The 16520-nt window shown below is 34.5% G+C and overlaps 1 protein-coding gene across 1 annotated transcript in view; it reads right to left on the reverse strand.

Annotated features, from left to right (window-relative positions):
• Positions 1–277: 277 nt before the first annotated feature.
• Positions 278–16520, reverse strand: part of MIS18BP1 (MIS18 binding protein 1) — a 48168-nt gene continuing 31925 nt past the window's right edge. The window contains exons 11-17 of the mRNA XM_023741997.1: positions 13563–14430; positions 11522–11694; positions 10601–10758; positions 8415–8563; positions 3262–3349; positions 587–641; positions 278–416 (exon numbers count right to left, since the gene is read on the reverse strand). Coding sequence (XP_023597765.1) covers positions 313–416; positions 587–641; positions 3262–3349; positions 8415–8563; positions 10601–10758; positions 11522–11694; positions 13563–14430 — 1595 coding nt within the window. The 3' untranslated portion in view covers positions 278–312. The remainder of the gene's footprint in view (positions 417–586; positions 642–3261; positions 3350–8414; positions 8564–10600; positions 10759–11521; positions 11695–13562; positions 14431–16520) is intronic.

Below are 16520 nucleotides of genomic sequence, written 5' to 3' on the forward strand. Positions count from 1 at the left end.
TAATTTTCCTAGGTAAACAGACTTAACATGCTTCTAAAAGACTTATGTATATTAGTTTTAATCTCACAAAAACAGCAATTTACAAATAGCTATACAAACAAAACAATTTTCCTTACATTTTTAGTAAGATGCAACAATGAGAAATATTCTATACAGGAAAATTTTACTTTGAATACAAACACCTGAAATCTTTGAAAATGAGTCTACATTTTTCCATATAAATCTACCATATTACAAAGAAAATACATGTACTCCAAATGAAGATACAATGTCTACAATAAAAGTCCGAGAAATGATATGTTCTCATTTTTACTATGCAGAGTCAGAGTTGGAAAAATAGTAATCTTTCTCCTCTTCATCTAAAGATTCCATAGCATTTGTGAAAAGTTTCCCAATACTACAGTTATCTTCTAAATCTGCAAAGAGAAGTTTAATAAAAAGGGTTAATACATTTTTTAAACTATGTTCAATGAAATTGAAAACAAGTATAAGAAACCAAATGGTAGGTATGTCTACTTGAGAGCAATTAATTTTAGTACCACCTGGATAACAGAACTGAGTTTTATAAAATATATATATATATTACCTTTGCTAAGTGAGGTTTTTCTTCTTGATGTTGGGGTTGAAAAATCAGTTTCAACCTACAAGAGAGTTCATAGTCATATTAATAGCTAAATGGTAGGTCTTGTGAAGCCTGTCCCAAACCTAGACAAAGTTAAGCATGCTTTATCCCCAGAGTACTTTGAACATATGCCTGTAACAACATCTTATCACATTATAGTTTTCTGTGAAATGTCTAATTCTCTTTTATCTAGAGCAAGAACCATGACTTACTCAGTGTTGTTGCCCACTGCTGGCAAACATGAGTATAAGAAACCATGACATATGAATGCTACAGTGGTTAAAGGATAGTCTATGGGCGTCTGAAAGCTGCCAAAATGTACTATTTATTTCATTTAAATAATTAATACACTGGCTAGCAAACAAGTCAAAATATAAACAAATAATTTATCATGATTATTTACAATCATAATTACTGACTGTAGGTAAAAATCTGCATTTGAAAAACATGCCTAGCAAATTTTCAATTCTTTGTACTTCAAATTCTTGTTAAAATGGAAATGTATGTGGCAAGTTTTAACTGTATTATGGATGCTGATATCAGTGTTTTTCAAACTATTGGTCATGGCTTGCAATTTTAAAAAATGAAATGAATAGAACAGAAAATATGACAAAGTATATCCCCTATGCTAAGTATTGTTGCAAGAAACTTTTGTTTGAGATGCTTACAGCTTGTGATATAAAATGTATTTTTTTACACTGCAGTGTATCATTTAACCCTCAAAATGATTCAGTGAGATAAACCAATGTCATCATCATCCCCATTGCCATACCACATATGGATAAAATGAGATTAGAAACCTCAAGGAGCCTGCCCAGTACCACAAAGCTAGTGTGGGGAGTCAGACGTTCAAGTAACAACTTTTAACACTAAGGATGCATTTTACACAAATAATACACATCTTCCACATTTGTTTGCCAAAATATTTTTGTAAGCCCACTATGCTAAATTTTTTTTACAGCAACATGTTTAAAAAAAAAAAATTGGCATAGCGGGCTTACAAAAATACCTCGCAGGGTAAGGGAACAATTAGTAAACAAATGTAGGTGTGCGCTGTTTGTGTAAACCCTTTGCTCTTTCCATTATAACACACTGGCTCCAAAATATTAGGCTATGAAAAAATATGGGGCTAAAGCACAAAGATACTAAAGTTTGGTAGAATGCTCAAATTATAACCCATTAAGAAAAACAAATGCCCAGAAGTAGTTAAGATGACCCCAGAAATAGAGAGAAATAAAAGTTAATAGGAAGGGCTCTTATAGATATTCCATATGAACGTCTTCTCATTTCACAGTGAACAGACTCAATGGATTGAGGTCTTGCTATTCAGTGTGGTTCATGGCTCAGAAGCATGGACATCATCTTGAGCTTGTTAAAAATGCAGTATCTCAGAGCTACTGGATTGGAATCTGGGTTTTAATAAGATACCCAGATGACATCAAACCACATTAAAGTTTGAGAAGCACTTAAATTCCTGCATGGAATTTAAGGAGACTTGTCAAGGCAACCCAGCTTCTTACTGGCAAAACAGGAGCTAGAACTCAAGTCTTTGGACTCCTATCCAAGGCTTTCTCACTAAATTAAGATGTTTCCAGGTCCTTTACAACTGACCAAAATTTCATTCTCATAAGTAATGTGGGACTGTAAAAGGGGAATTTTAAGAAACACTGAGAGGGAGTTTGCCTGCTACTTCAATATGAGTACAGATTTGTTTTGAAGAATTTAGTCCCCAGACAGATTTTAAACTAAGGCCTTCAGATGTATCTACCATTCTCTGTAGACAAGTGAACCCCATAAAGACTGGATGTGATTAAGTAATCCCAATGTTTAGAGACTCTCTTGTGAGGAATTATACTCTGGCCAGTTTGCAGTGTAAGTATTTTAGAGTGGGTGAGGGAGGAAGAGAAGCCAGAATCTGGTTTTAAAGAGTACCATTCTAAGAGGGGGGTATAGTAGTTAAATTATCATTCTCTATGGTTATTTATTTACTTTATAGGAAATTTGAAGTGAATAAACTTTTCCAGAATCCTAGCACTCTTATCAGGATATCGGTTATTCAAATTAAAATCAGAAACAAAATTTAAAAAATTCAAGAGGATATTTTCTTGAAGGGATATAGATCACTACTAAGACACCTTTGAGTTAATCGGATTTTAAATGTTGGAATGTAAAAAAAAAAATTAAGTGTTGAATCTGAAAAACATTTCCAACCATTTTAATTCTGCATGGAATTTAATTAAACTTCTTATACTGTGAAAACTATGACTATTAGCCTGGAGTATTCCCCAATCATTGAACAGATATTATGCTTCTGTGTCTTGCCTGAAATGTCCTTTCCTGACCTGTATCTATTTTTTCCCTCCTTACCCGACTCCCCCAATGAAAATTTTTACTTACTCTCATCTTGCTCAAATGCTGCCTTCTGAGCTGCCATTAGAACCTCGTTCCTCCTGCTCTAATCAGACAGTACTTATGTAGTTACCTACATTAATACCTATGACCTTGTATTATAATTTACTTGTATTAGACTGTAAGCACCTTGAAGGCATGGATTATAACTTTTAACTCCTACAATTTGTTATATATTATTGTTAAGTAAATATGTGTTGAATAAATGGATTAAGAATAAAAATACTTACTGTTTTTTTCTTGACATTGCCCCAGACAATACCACCATTGTTTTTATGTTTTTTTTGCATATGAAAAACATATTTATCACAATCATCCCTGTTTGAATACAAAATGATTTCAAGGCAATATTAGCTATCATACTTTTTATCCACAGGTTGAATAGCAACTGACAAAATTTAAAATGTGTTTCAGTCTAAAAAAAGTACATCTTATTTTCTGTTTTTAAAAAGGCAATGGTGTGGCTATAGAGGCGGACAGAATGCTTCAATCAAATGTTTTCAAGGAAACACTGAATAATAATATTTCAGGAAATTATAGTTTATTTTTTGCTTATTGTTCATTGTCTCATTTATGCTCTCTCCAATCTCCATCTTGCTGCGTCTTTTCCAAAACTCCTGCTGAGACGTCTTGCACCTGAACTCCCTTTGCTACACCTCTCACTTTATGTCTTTATATTCTTTCCTTTCTAGACTGGATCTCACAGTTGATCACTTAAAGGATATGCCAGATGATGAAAACCCTCAATTAACTTATCAGTTCAGCTCAGAAAGCCTTTTATTTTTACAGTTACTTCCTTCTTGTATTTCTCATACTAACTACAGTGATTTTTTCATGTCTCCTACCTTGTCTCTTCCCTCATTCTTAGCAAACAGACTTGATTAATAATTTACAGAGGAAAACTGAAACCAACCTAAATGGTTTTTCTCAATTCTCCACCCCTACAATTCCTAGTCCTGATTCTAGGAGCAAATCCCATTGAACACCAATTCCTGTCCTCCTCCTTGGCTCCAAGATCTTATATGATCAATTATCCTCTTTCCTTTATGACTATTTGGGAGCAACCTTAAAGGTTAACATGTAGAAATCTGTAAATGTGTGAATCTATTAAGATATTTATTTGAATCATAAATACTGAAAAGTTGGTTTGCTGCATGGCAAGTGAATAAGCCTTGTTCAGGATTAGCACATTATGGGTCTTCGTTGTCCTGTACAAAGAGATAACTTAAGTGATAAAAACTGTTTCATTATTTAAAATTGTTATAAAAAGTTAGCCAACTAGTGAAGCAAGAGATAATAAAGAAGCCTAGGATGTGGGGACCATGGTCTCAGGGAACATCTAGCTCAACTGGCATAACATAGTTTATAAAAAAAATGTTCTACATTCTACTTTGGTGAGTAGTGGCTGGGGTCTTAAAAGCCTGTGAGCAGCCATCTAAGATACTTCCACTGGTCTCACCCCTTTGGGAGGAAGGGAGAATGAAGAAAACTAAAGACACAAGGGAAAGATTAATCCAAAGGATTAATGGACCACATCTACCAAGGCCTCCACAAGACTGAGTCTGGTATAACTAGATGGTGCCCGGCTACCACCACTGACTGCTCTGACAGGGATCACAATAGAGGGTCCCACACAGAGCTGGAGAAAAATGTAGAACAAAATTCTCACAAGAAAAGACCAGACTTACTGGCTTGACAGAGACTGGAAAAACCCCGAGAGTATGGCCCCTGGACACCCTTTTAGCTCAGTAATGAAGTCACACCTGAGGGTCACCCTTCAGCCAAAGATTAGACAGGCCCATAAAACAAAACAAGACTAAAGGGGCACACCAGCCCAGAGGCAAGGACTAGAAGGTGGGAGGGGACAGGAAAGCTGGTAATAGGGAACGAAGGTTGAGAAGGGAGAGTGTTGACATGTTGTGGGGTTGTTAACCAATGTCATAAAACAATATGTGTATTAACTGTTTAATGAGAAGCTAGTTTGTTCTGTAAACCTTCATCTAAAGTACAATTAAAAAAAACAAAAAAAATACATATTCATGATATAAATGAGCATCATGTGCTCTATAAAGAAAAAAAAAAGGCCTATTTCCTTAATTGTAAAAGTAACGTAAACTGATTTAAAAAAACCTGTATCAGCTGTACTTCTATAACCTAGAAATAACAGCTGGTGATATTTTGGTCAAGAAATTTCCTTTCTCTTATGAATACATGTTATGCAAAACTGGGATCACATTTTATATATTTTTATTTCTTAGTTTTTAAAAATTATTATTCATTGAACATTATTCCATGTCATTAAAAATTTCTGACCCAGCAATTCCACTTCTATGTATATACCCAAAAGACTTGAAACTTAAACAGATGCTTGTACACCATGTTCACTGCAGCATTACTCAAAATAGCAAAAACAACCCAAGTGTCCATCTACAGATGGATAAACAAAATGTGGTACATTCATACAATGGAATATTATTCAGCCATAAAGAGAAATGAAGTTGATACATGCTATGACATGGATGAACCCTGAAAACACCACACTAACTCAAATAAATCACAAACGGACAAATATTGTATGACCCCACTTAGATGTCTAGAATACACAGACAAAGTTTATTTCTGGTTATCAGGAAGATGGCGGAATGAGGAGTTATTGCTTAAGGGGTACTGAGTTTCTGTTGGGGTTGATAAAAACCTTTTGGAACTAGATAGTGGTGATGGTTGAACAACATGGTGAATGTAATTACTGTACACTTAAAAATGGTTAAAGTGACAATTTTTTTTTTAATTTTTACAATTAAATTGAGAACAAACTGAGGACATGATTTTTAACTGTTATATAGTATTACATTATATGAGGAAACCTTAATTTCATAACTATTTCCTTACTGTTGGACATTTAAGTCATTTCCAAATTTTCAGTATTATGTTTTGATGAAAATCTTTGTTCATACAAAATACATACATACTTGCCCAAATCTCATATTTCTTTAGAATTGACTAATATGATTTAAGGATCAAAGAGATGTACATTTTAAGGCTTTTGATGAATTTAGCCAAAGTGCTGACCAAAAACTTTGTCCAAAATTATACTTTCAATATGGCTGTCACCTGCACTAAATATTATAATAAACCAAAAATAATTTGTGGATTGCTAGGGAAAAATTATGTTTTTGCCCAATAAATGAACTGTAAATTTCACCAAGCTTCTTGAGAGTACTGAATATTTTTTTCTCAATCATTATCATCTTGTTTCTGTCTCTCACTGTATGGAAATCACTCTTGCTATGATCAGTACCGACCTTAATTGCTAAATGGGACGGCAATAATTTTCAGGCCTCATTCTTACCATCTTTTTTCTGGGACATCTGACTGTTGGCCACCCCTACTTTTTTCTTAATTATATTTCAAATAGTTCCTCTATTCACATGGTTCAAAATTTAAAGTGTTCCTTCCATTCATCCCCAGCTACCTTAGTTCCTCTCCCTAGAGATCACAAATGTTTTCAGTTTCTTATGTATCATTTCATAGATATTTAATCAAATAAAAGCAATTACGTATATACAGGCAGTCCCCACGTTACAAATGAGATGCATTCCTAAGTCTATCTTTAGGTCGAATTTGGAGCTAAGTCGGGAACAGGTACATACGGTTCTTATTCAGCGTCAGTCAAATGTTTGTCTTAGTGTATAGTATATATTTTACCTGTCTATGCATATAAAACACTTCCAAACCACACAGTGCTTTCATGAGCATCACAAAGTAGTGCATGCATTTATTATGCACCATTGTTATATATTTAACTCAAATTTTTAATATAATATGTTTTATGGCAGTCCATTCTTAAGTACGAGTTGTCTGTAAGTCGGACGTTGGTAACCTGGGGACTGCCTGTATACATATATAATACATATACATACATAAAAAAACCCATTGCCGTCGATTCCAACTCATAGCGACCCCATAGGACAGAGTAGAACTGCCCCATATGGTTTCTAAGCAGCGCCTGGTGGATTCAAACTGCCAACCTTTTGGTTAGCAGCCAAACCCTTAACCACTACGCCACCAGGGTTTCCCATACATAAATGTGTGTTACAGTTACTACTGATTTTGAGTTATGGCAATCCCACATGTTCCAGAGTAGAACTGCACTCCACAGGGTTTTCATGGCTGTGACCTCTCAGAAGCAGACTGCCAGGCTTTTCTTCTGAGGCTTCTAGGTGGGTTCACACCACCAACTTTCTGATTAGTAGCCCAGCACTTAACTGTTTGTGCCACTATAGGTATGTATGTGTATGTATACAGGGGTTCAAACATAGCAATGATTGCGAAGATGGTGCAGGACCGGGTAGTGTTTTGTTCCGTTGTTCAGAGTCACTATGAGTTGGAACCCAACTCGACGGCACCTAACAACAACAAATGTGCATATATATGAATATATTTTATAAATATATATATACATGCACACACATATACATATAACATCCCTATTTATGCAAATGGCAGCATATTATTCACTGCATGTAACTTTTTTGAATTAACGTATCTTGGACATTTTACCATAATAGTATATAACAAATTTTGTTATTAATGTCTATGACTACATAATGTACTAAAATTTATTAGTCTTTACTGATGGACACTTGAGTGGTTTCCAGTCTTTTGCCATTATAAACAATGCTGCAATGAATAAGCTGTACATTCATAATTTCTAGAAGTAGGATTGGTAGGCCAAAGGGCGTGTGAATTTAAAATTTTGATAAATATTGAAAAGTTGTTGCCTGCTGAAATTGTACCAAGTTACCTTCTCATTAGCAGTGCATGAAAATGGCTTTCCTTCTCTTGTTAACTTATAGGAGCACTATATATATATTAGGGAAATTAGACCTTTGGGCATGATTGGTTGCATATGCTCTTTTCTCAGATTATTTATCTTTGGTTGTTTATGGTGGTTGGTACCAGGCAAAACTTTTTATTTTTTTATATGGTTTATTTTATGAATCATTTCATTAGTGGCTTCTGGGTCTTGTATCAGTCAGAAAGACCTTCACTAATTTGAGATTGTAAAAGAAATCTCCAAGGTTTCTTTAGGTATTTTTTAGAGTTTAATAATTTACCTGTAAAATTTTTATCCATTTGGAATTTATTCTGATGTAAAGTGTAAGCTATGTCCCAGCACTATTTCAATAGAATAACATCTCTAATTCCTGAAATTGTCCATCCTTGGCTTCTAGGAGCAATTCTTTCTTGATTTTTTTTTTTTTTTTAAATAGTGATGGCTCTTCCCATTACAGGCATCTACTCACCTAAACTCGCAAAATGTTTAAATATTCCTCATTATGCTGATGAAGAGAATTACAGTATTGAATGCATAAATATTTACCTATTTATAGAGGCTAGCATGCCAGGACTGACATGCTGACACTGAGGAGTTTTTGCCAATGGAAAGATAACTGATGATGGAGTTGTTGGATTCGTGTCTATACTGGGCAGAATATCATCCTCTTCTTGATGGTTCTGAAAACTTGGCAGCTAGAAAGCAAATATTTATTACCAGCAGGTGCCTATAAAAATTGATTTTCTCATTATCAAAAATGTTTTTTGATATGCTAAGTTGTTTTTCTCTTCACAACTTTCCAACCAATTAAAAACAATAAAAGTTAGAGGACAGAGTCTTTGCCTCAAAAAATCTTAATTTCTCCTCTGTAAAACAGAGACAATGACACCTACTTCTAAAAGTTGTACAGTCCAGAGGTTGGCAAATGTTTTCTGTAAAGTGTCAGGAAATATTTTAGGCTTTGTGAGCCACAGTTTCTGTCCCAACTATTCAACTCTGCAGTTGTAGTACGAAAGTAGCCATAGAAAATATGTAAACAAATGGGCATGGATGTGTTCCAATAAAATTTTATTCACAAGAAGGTGGTAGGCCGAATTTGGCCCACGAGCCACACTTGGCCGACCTTTGGTGTAGACTGAACAAAATAAAACTGGAATTCATTTTTATTATTATGCTTGGCACTCAGTAGGTACTCAGGCAATACTGTATTAAACTTTTCTGTGTGTATGTATTTCCAATAAACAACAATTCAATCCTTAAATAGATCTTACTTACATTAAAATCTTAGCGAAAGCGGCCATATGCCACAGAAAATGAGCTAATTCACTACTTTTCATTTCTATTTTATTATGTTTTTAATGTTGCTACTATTGCATGTAGGCCAAAGCACATATGGACCCTGAAATGATGTTGGGATACAATAAGGGCATAACCCCTGAAGGAGCATAGTGTTACGAAGAGAACATAAAGGTCTCAGACAGACCTCTTAAGCACCTTCCTCTATAACCTGTTTAGGCAAAAAAGGAAGCCTAGATAATTATGTTATTAAACTCTGTAAAGCACTGTGTAGCCTTATAAATTGAAGATGACTTAGCAACAATATTAAGAAGTTGTTATATTAGAAAAAAATTAGAAAAATTTATCAAGTCTAGCTCACTAACACAACTCTTTCAATTTTTACACTTAACAGTCCAGTTGTCTATATCCACACATTCTTAAATTACTTCAATCTTTTGTATATAGATTATAGGAACAGTCTCAAATTTGCATTAAATATTTATACTATGTTTCATTGTGTTTAGGAAGAATATCCTTATTGGATACATATATTGTTTCTATTTTTTTGCTGTAACGATATGAGTATCTTTGGGAAGATTTCTGGCTTCTTTAGAATTCCTTAGGATGAGTCCACAACAGTAGAATTAATCTTTATAGCTCTTGTAATGTATCGCCATAATGACTTCCAAAAGGTGTGATTCCATTTATGCATCCACTGATGTATGACTGTATCATCATCTCCACTGCTTTTGTTAGCAGTGGATATTTTAACTTATTTTTTTAAAAAAAGACTGTGTAAGTTAGAAAGCACACATATAATTTACTTTACTTTGTTTTCCTTTGATTACTAGCTAAAATGACTACTCCCCAAGTGTTTGCTCAGTCATTTCAATTTTTTTTGGTCCACTTTTTTCCTATGATCTCAATATTTACTATTATTCCAGTAGCACTTGAATGGGCTCTTCATATTACAGATTATTACTGGCTTGGTCATATTTTTTGCAAATACTTTACCCTAATCACTGAAATTTTTAATTATGCTACTTTTCATACTACAAAAATTAACTCTTTCATACATTCACATCTGTCAATCTTGTGTTAATGTCACTAATTCCCTCCAATTTATCATACAGTAGATAATAATCTTATCATCTTTTTAAAAAAGTTTGCTCACTGTATATTAAATTTTAAATATATATATTTGGCTTATTTCTGGGTTTTCTGCTTGGTTCTTTAAACATTACCTTTGAACTCCATTCAAGAGCAGACTGGAAGCTAGTGAGAGTGTCAATTACTGGCAGATTACTTCCTATACTACACCCTGGTCATGTCTATAGATACTATCAATCTTTGGCCTAATATTAGTGATGAACACTAACCATACATAAAAATGAAAGATATAAAAGCCAATACAGATAAAGAAAAAAGTGATTTCATACATTTAAGACTCTTACCAGTACTCTCCGATTCTGTAAAGGTGTACTGAAAAAATCATCATGGTCATCTTTCGGCAACTGTTCCAGAAAATTCCTCATCTGTTGCTTCCTTTTAAGAGTTCCCACTTTGGCAGTTATCTTGATAGTTTGCTTCTTATCAGCATTACCTATCCTGCCTTAAAGTCAGGGACGATTTGGTTAATGATTTGATCATTTTTAGTAACTGCTCTAACTATCTTGTGTATTCATATTAAGTAAATTCAAGCTCTACCATTTTACAAGTCTCCTATGTAACAAATGAGTCTTTACACCGGGATCTGTGCAATATGATTAGCCAGCAAGATCCTCATGAAGAAACTACCTAAGATAAGGCATGATGAGGTCAAAAAAGTCTTTATGCTGTGAGAAAGCTACTTCCCATATATCTTCTTGCTGAATGCCTAATTTATTGATTTTGTTAAAATATAAACCTTACTGAATTATGACAGGGATACTAGGTATTCCCTAAAAGCTGAGTCAAAGACTTTCTGGCATAAAACACCTTTTATTAGCAACCCTGGGCACGAGTGATAATCCTGGGAACTATGAAAACTAAATTTATTCTAAGTTTTCGTCTAAATTACTAGGGATCCTACCCAAGTGGCTTCAAATTAAATTAGACCCTTAGAACAACAATCCAGATATTAAAATCTCTGGATCCAACTGCAGATTTCCTAGAATAAACTCAAAGCACAAGGCTGCTAAAGCTACTATTGATGGAAATAGCTACGTAGGTAAGACTCGAAAATTAAACAGATCATTTTTGAAGTTCTTTCTAGCTTTAAAATGTAAGAAAATGCTTACCTAAAACAGAAACTGGATGAAATATAAAATACATTTAGTGAATGATTAGAAATCTACATTAAGAATTAGGAAAAATCTATCTACTACAAAGATTACCATTTTGAACTTTGGGTTTGGCTGGCTTTTTCTTAGTGACATGTTTCCGAAACCTTTTTCCTCGAGGATCTTCCATATATTTCTTCTGGCATTCCTCAGCAGATCGAGAACCTACAGCCATAGCTACATCTGACCAGAAACCAGGTTTGTGCTTTGGGAAAGATGTAAAAGCACTATGGAAGACCAAAACCAGTTAAAGAACAAGAATTCAAATCAATAAAAATAAACTTCAGAATGCATATCACTGAATCAATGAGATTTACTGAGCTAAAGGTATTTTACCAAAATCATTCTGGATAATTATTTGGAACGAAAACAGTAACTTTACTTTACTTTACTTTACTCAGTAACTTACTCTAGAGCTTAAAATATGACAGTGTAATTTTACTTGTCTAGTAGATTCCTTCTAATTATTCTGTTGTATTCTACTAAACCTGAAAAATCATCCCACATCTTTCAACATTGTTTTCATAGGTCCAACTAATCAATGATTTGGTCTTTTGAGGGACTGTAGCATGACTACTTTTTCTACACTGTTGCTCAAATCTTGTGAATGATAAGTATATTGGAAGATGAGCTCTTAGTTCCTATGTACTCCAGATTATAAGCTCTTTATTAAAAAGCATTATGTTTTCTTTCATTCTACTATAATTTATAGAACATATTTTAGATAAAACATTCTCCTAACTGACGGAAATGAAAATTGAAACAGAAAACAAAGAAACTACAAATCAACATTAAGGTAGTCCCCACTTTAACAAACGAATTATATTCTAAAAGTTCGTTTGTTAAAGATTACCTAGAACTTAGTATACATATTACTGTCCTAAAAATGGTACTAGCAGTGTTATTTCAATATTCCCTACATCACCATCCACTCATTTAGGTCACATGCCACAAAACTGATAGATTTGCTTATGGACTTTTTATTGTCCAAATATTGCTAGATTTAATTAATCCCAGAATTAATGTCTTGTCTCCTCCCCAGAAGAATCTTCTCAAAATGTATCATGCTACACTTGCATGTCTTTTTAATGCACCTTAAAAAATAAAAACAAAACTAATTTCCTAATCGTGACCTAGAAGTTTGCGCATGCTATGGTCATAACCTATCTTCCTGCGTTTATCTCAAGCCATTCCCCTATAACTCATGTTCTAACAACAGTAGTCTTATTTTAGTTCTTCACACAGCAAACTTTTTCTACCCTTAGGGTATTTGTTTAGGTTGTCCCATTTCTGGAATGCTCTTTCTCCATCTCTTTATATGACTGACATCATCTCATCCTTCAGTCTCCACTTAAGAGTCATTAACTGAGAGAGCTCTTCTGATCACACTACCTGTAGTTCTCCATCTCAGTCTCATGGCTGCATCCTTCAGAGAATGTAACACAATTTGTAATTATTTTTACTTATTGGTTTAGTTTTTGTATTGTCTGTCTTCACTACTAGACCACAAGCTCCTTAAGACAAAGGACTTTGTCTATTTAGTTTCTGCTGTATCCCCAGACACTGAAAACTGACAGGTATATAGAAGGCACGCAATAAATAAATGTTCAATGAATTAATAAAAGAGCAGGTTCTAAACTGAGCTTAACTTCAATTTCTGCACTAGCTATGTAATCTTAAATTTTTGAGACTCTATTTTCCTCCCTACAAGTAAGGGGGAAAAGACTATATTAAATAATCTATAAATTTTAGTTCAGCTTTAGGATTTTTAATAGTAAACTGAATTATAAAATATTTCTTAAAATTTTAAAGCTAACAGAGAGTAGCATTTGGCTATCTTGAGATAGTAAATAGGAATGAAAAGGTTATTTTTACTTTCCTCATATGTTTTAGAGATGGCCCAAAGTACCTAGTTAGAAGTTATCTCTATGTGTACACTATGCTCTGTACAAATTATAATTTTTCTCTATTTTTTTTTTTTGGAATGACATCTTCCATCTTAATGGTTAGAAGTCATTAAAGCAATCCCTGATTGCTATTTTTATGTCTTCAATTGTTATGTGGCCATTCTGTAGATATTTTAGCAACTACTTACCGATGAAGTTTCTGTATCTCCTTCTCATTCCATTCCTCATCCTGAGTTAAACCAGGTAAACATTCTGAGGGATGTCTGTTCATCTTATCAGATCCCATACCCTCAACAACAGGAAACTCATTCCTAATACCAGATTTCTGAACAGTTTCTTTAGCAGAAGATCTAACTTTCTTTTGTTTGGTATGATAATCATTTTCACTTTCTTCAGTTTCAGATTCAGAAATCACTACGATATTCCTTGTGGTGTTTCTTGTGCTTTTTCTTAGATGGACCACTGTTTCTTTGGTATTTCTTTCTTTGGTTTTCTTAACAACCCTAGATTTCCTTTCAACTTGCTTTGCTGTTTCGCTGTCTTCACAAGATAAATCTGATGAGGACTGATGCTTGTGAAATGACGTAGCTACTTGATTTTCAACTTCCTTCAATGCTGGTGATCTTTTATTTTTCTTTAAGTTACAGGTGGCCATTTGTTCCTTTTTAGGGGTAGGTATTTTTATTTTCTGGTTGACAGTGAGTAAATCACATTCACTGCAGTCTTCCTGGTTTTTACTTTTATGATCCACACTATACGCAAATGTATTTTCTAAAGTCCTTGTGGGCTTCCTGATGGGATTTGCGGTTTTATTTAAGTCTGATTCACTTTCTTTTTGGTGGTTTGACATTGCAGAATCTGTTATTTCTTTAATGGTAGTAGAGGACAGATTATACTTCATGCATTTTTGCTCTATCACTTTTTTAGATTTAAGTGGTGTTACTAAAATATAAGCTTTCTTCTGATTGATAGCCATGCATTTTCTTTCTTCCTCTGAGAAAAACTGTTCTCTTGAGGTTAGAATATCAGTGGGTATATTTGATTTTTCATATCTTTCTTTAATTTCATAAAACAAAACCAAAGATCAAAATCTGAAATTAGCTATTAACAAATTTAAGTATAAAAAATATTTTCACAAATACAATAACTTATTTTTTCAAACTCCATTTTATACACTACTGTATATTAATCTTCCTGAAGCACAGTTCTGTTGAGATCCTGAAGCACAGTTGTGTTCAGATCACTGCCCTTTCAATTGTAAACATTTATTATTGTTTATGCAAATCAACGATTTCTCATAGTCTACTGGTATACATATAAGCTCCTCTGCCTGGCCTTCTATATAGTTTCAATCTCTCACTGTACTCAGATATGAACCACATTGATGTCTATTAGACCACTTGCTGTTTCTCAAATTTTCTTGATTCTTAACTTTCATTAATGTTATCCACTCTATTTAGAAAGTTCCTTTACTCATTTCTAAACTACCTGCTCAGATTCTACTCTAACATACCTAGTCCACAAACTTTGTTCTGATTCCCTCAAATAAATGAAAGCTCTCCTTCTTCCTTTAAGCTTTCAGAATATTTTTAAATAATGCCACATTTGACAAGGTGCCCCATGTTAAAATTTCAGTTGTCTTATTTTTCAACTAAACAGGAAAAAGTCATTCGTGGCAAGAACTTTGTCTTCATGTTTGAATTTGTTTTGCTGGGGTTAGTACAAAGCCTTTCACATATACAAAAAAAACCCAAAAAATAAAAAACCACCAAACCTGATGTTGTTGAGTCGATCCAACTCATGGCGACCCCATGCGTTACAGAGTAGAACTGAGCTGCACAGGACTTTCTTGGCTTTAATTTTTATGGAAGTGACCTTTCTTCTATAGTGCCACTGGGTGGGTTCAAACCTCCAAACTTTCAGTTAACAGCAGAGTACAAACTTGATAAGTGCAAAGGAACATGCCTTCACATATCCAGAAGATGCTAAATAAGTATTTGTTAAATTAACTCTTTGGAGGTAAACTAGGAGATATAAGAAAACCATTAGGGTCACTAGAACCTTACTAGGTATATAATATATGAAATAGAAGCTGTTCTAGTTAAGGAAGGAGTTAGGAGAAATTGCAACTCCATCTGCATGACTCCATCCTGATCCCCCATGGTGGCCATAGAGACACCTTTGCTAAATCCCTCAAAACTCTATGAAGCATCATGGGAAAACAACCCAAACAGAACAGTCTGGAAATCTATAATATACTGCATCACTAGTTAAAGAAAGGAGTCCCTGGGTGGCACATAAGTGCTTGACTACTAGCCGAAAAGGCTGGAGGTTTGAACCTACCCAGAGGCACCTTGGAAGACAAGCCTGGAGATCTGTTTCTGAAAGGTCACAGCCCTGAAAAGCCTATGGAGCAGTTCTACTCTGTACACATGGGGTTGCCATGAGTTAGAATCAACTCGACGGAACTAACAATAACAAGTTAAAGAAAGCAATTTAAATTGAGCAAAATCCTTTAATATGGAAACTTAGGAAGCCAGAAGCCTGAATAACTGTAATTTTAACTTTCTTTTTTTTCTTTATTGTTGTCCTTTAAGTGAAAGTTTACAATTCAAGTTAGTCTCTCATACAAAAATTTATACATACATTGTTATGTGACCCTAGTTGCTCTCCCTATACTGTTACAGCACACTCCTCCTTTCCACCCTGGATTTCCCGTGTACATTCAACCAGCTCCTGACCCTCTCTACCTTCTCATCTCGCCTCTGGACAGGAGCTGCCCATTTAGCCTCATGTATCTACTTGAGCTAAGAAGCACACTCTTCACAAGTACCATTTTATGTCCCACAGTCCAGTCTAATCTTTGTCTGAAGAGTTGGCCTTGGGAATGGTTTTAGTTTTGGGCTAACACAGAGTCTGGGGGCCATGTCTTCCAGGGTCCCTCCAGTCTCATTCAAACCATTAAGTCTGGTCTTTTTACTAGAATTTGAGTTCTGCACCTAACTTCTCCCTGCTCCATCAGAGACTCTCTGTTGTGTTCCCTGTCAGGGTGGTCATTGGTGGTAGCTGGGCACCATCTAGTTCTTCTGGTCTCAGGCTGATGAAGTCTCTGGTTTATGTGGCCCTTTCTGTCTCTTGGGCTAATA

This window comes from Trichechus manatus, unplaced genomic scaffold (genome assembly GCF_000243295.1).
Source record: "Trichechus manatus latirostris isolate Lorelei unplaced genomic scaffold, TriManLat1.0 scaffold00196, whole genome shotgun sequence".
Lineage (NCBI taxonomy): Eukaryota > Metazoa > Chordata > Mammalia > Sirenia > Trichechidae > Trichechus > Trichechus manatus.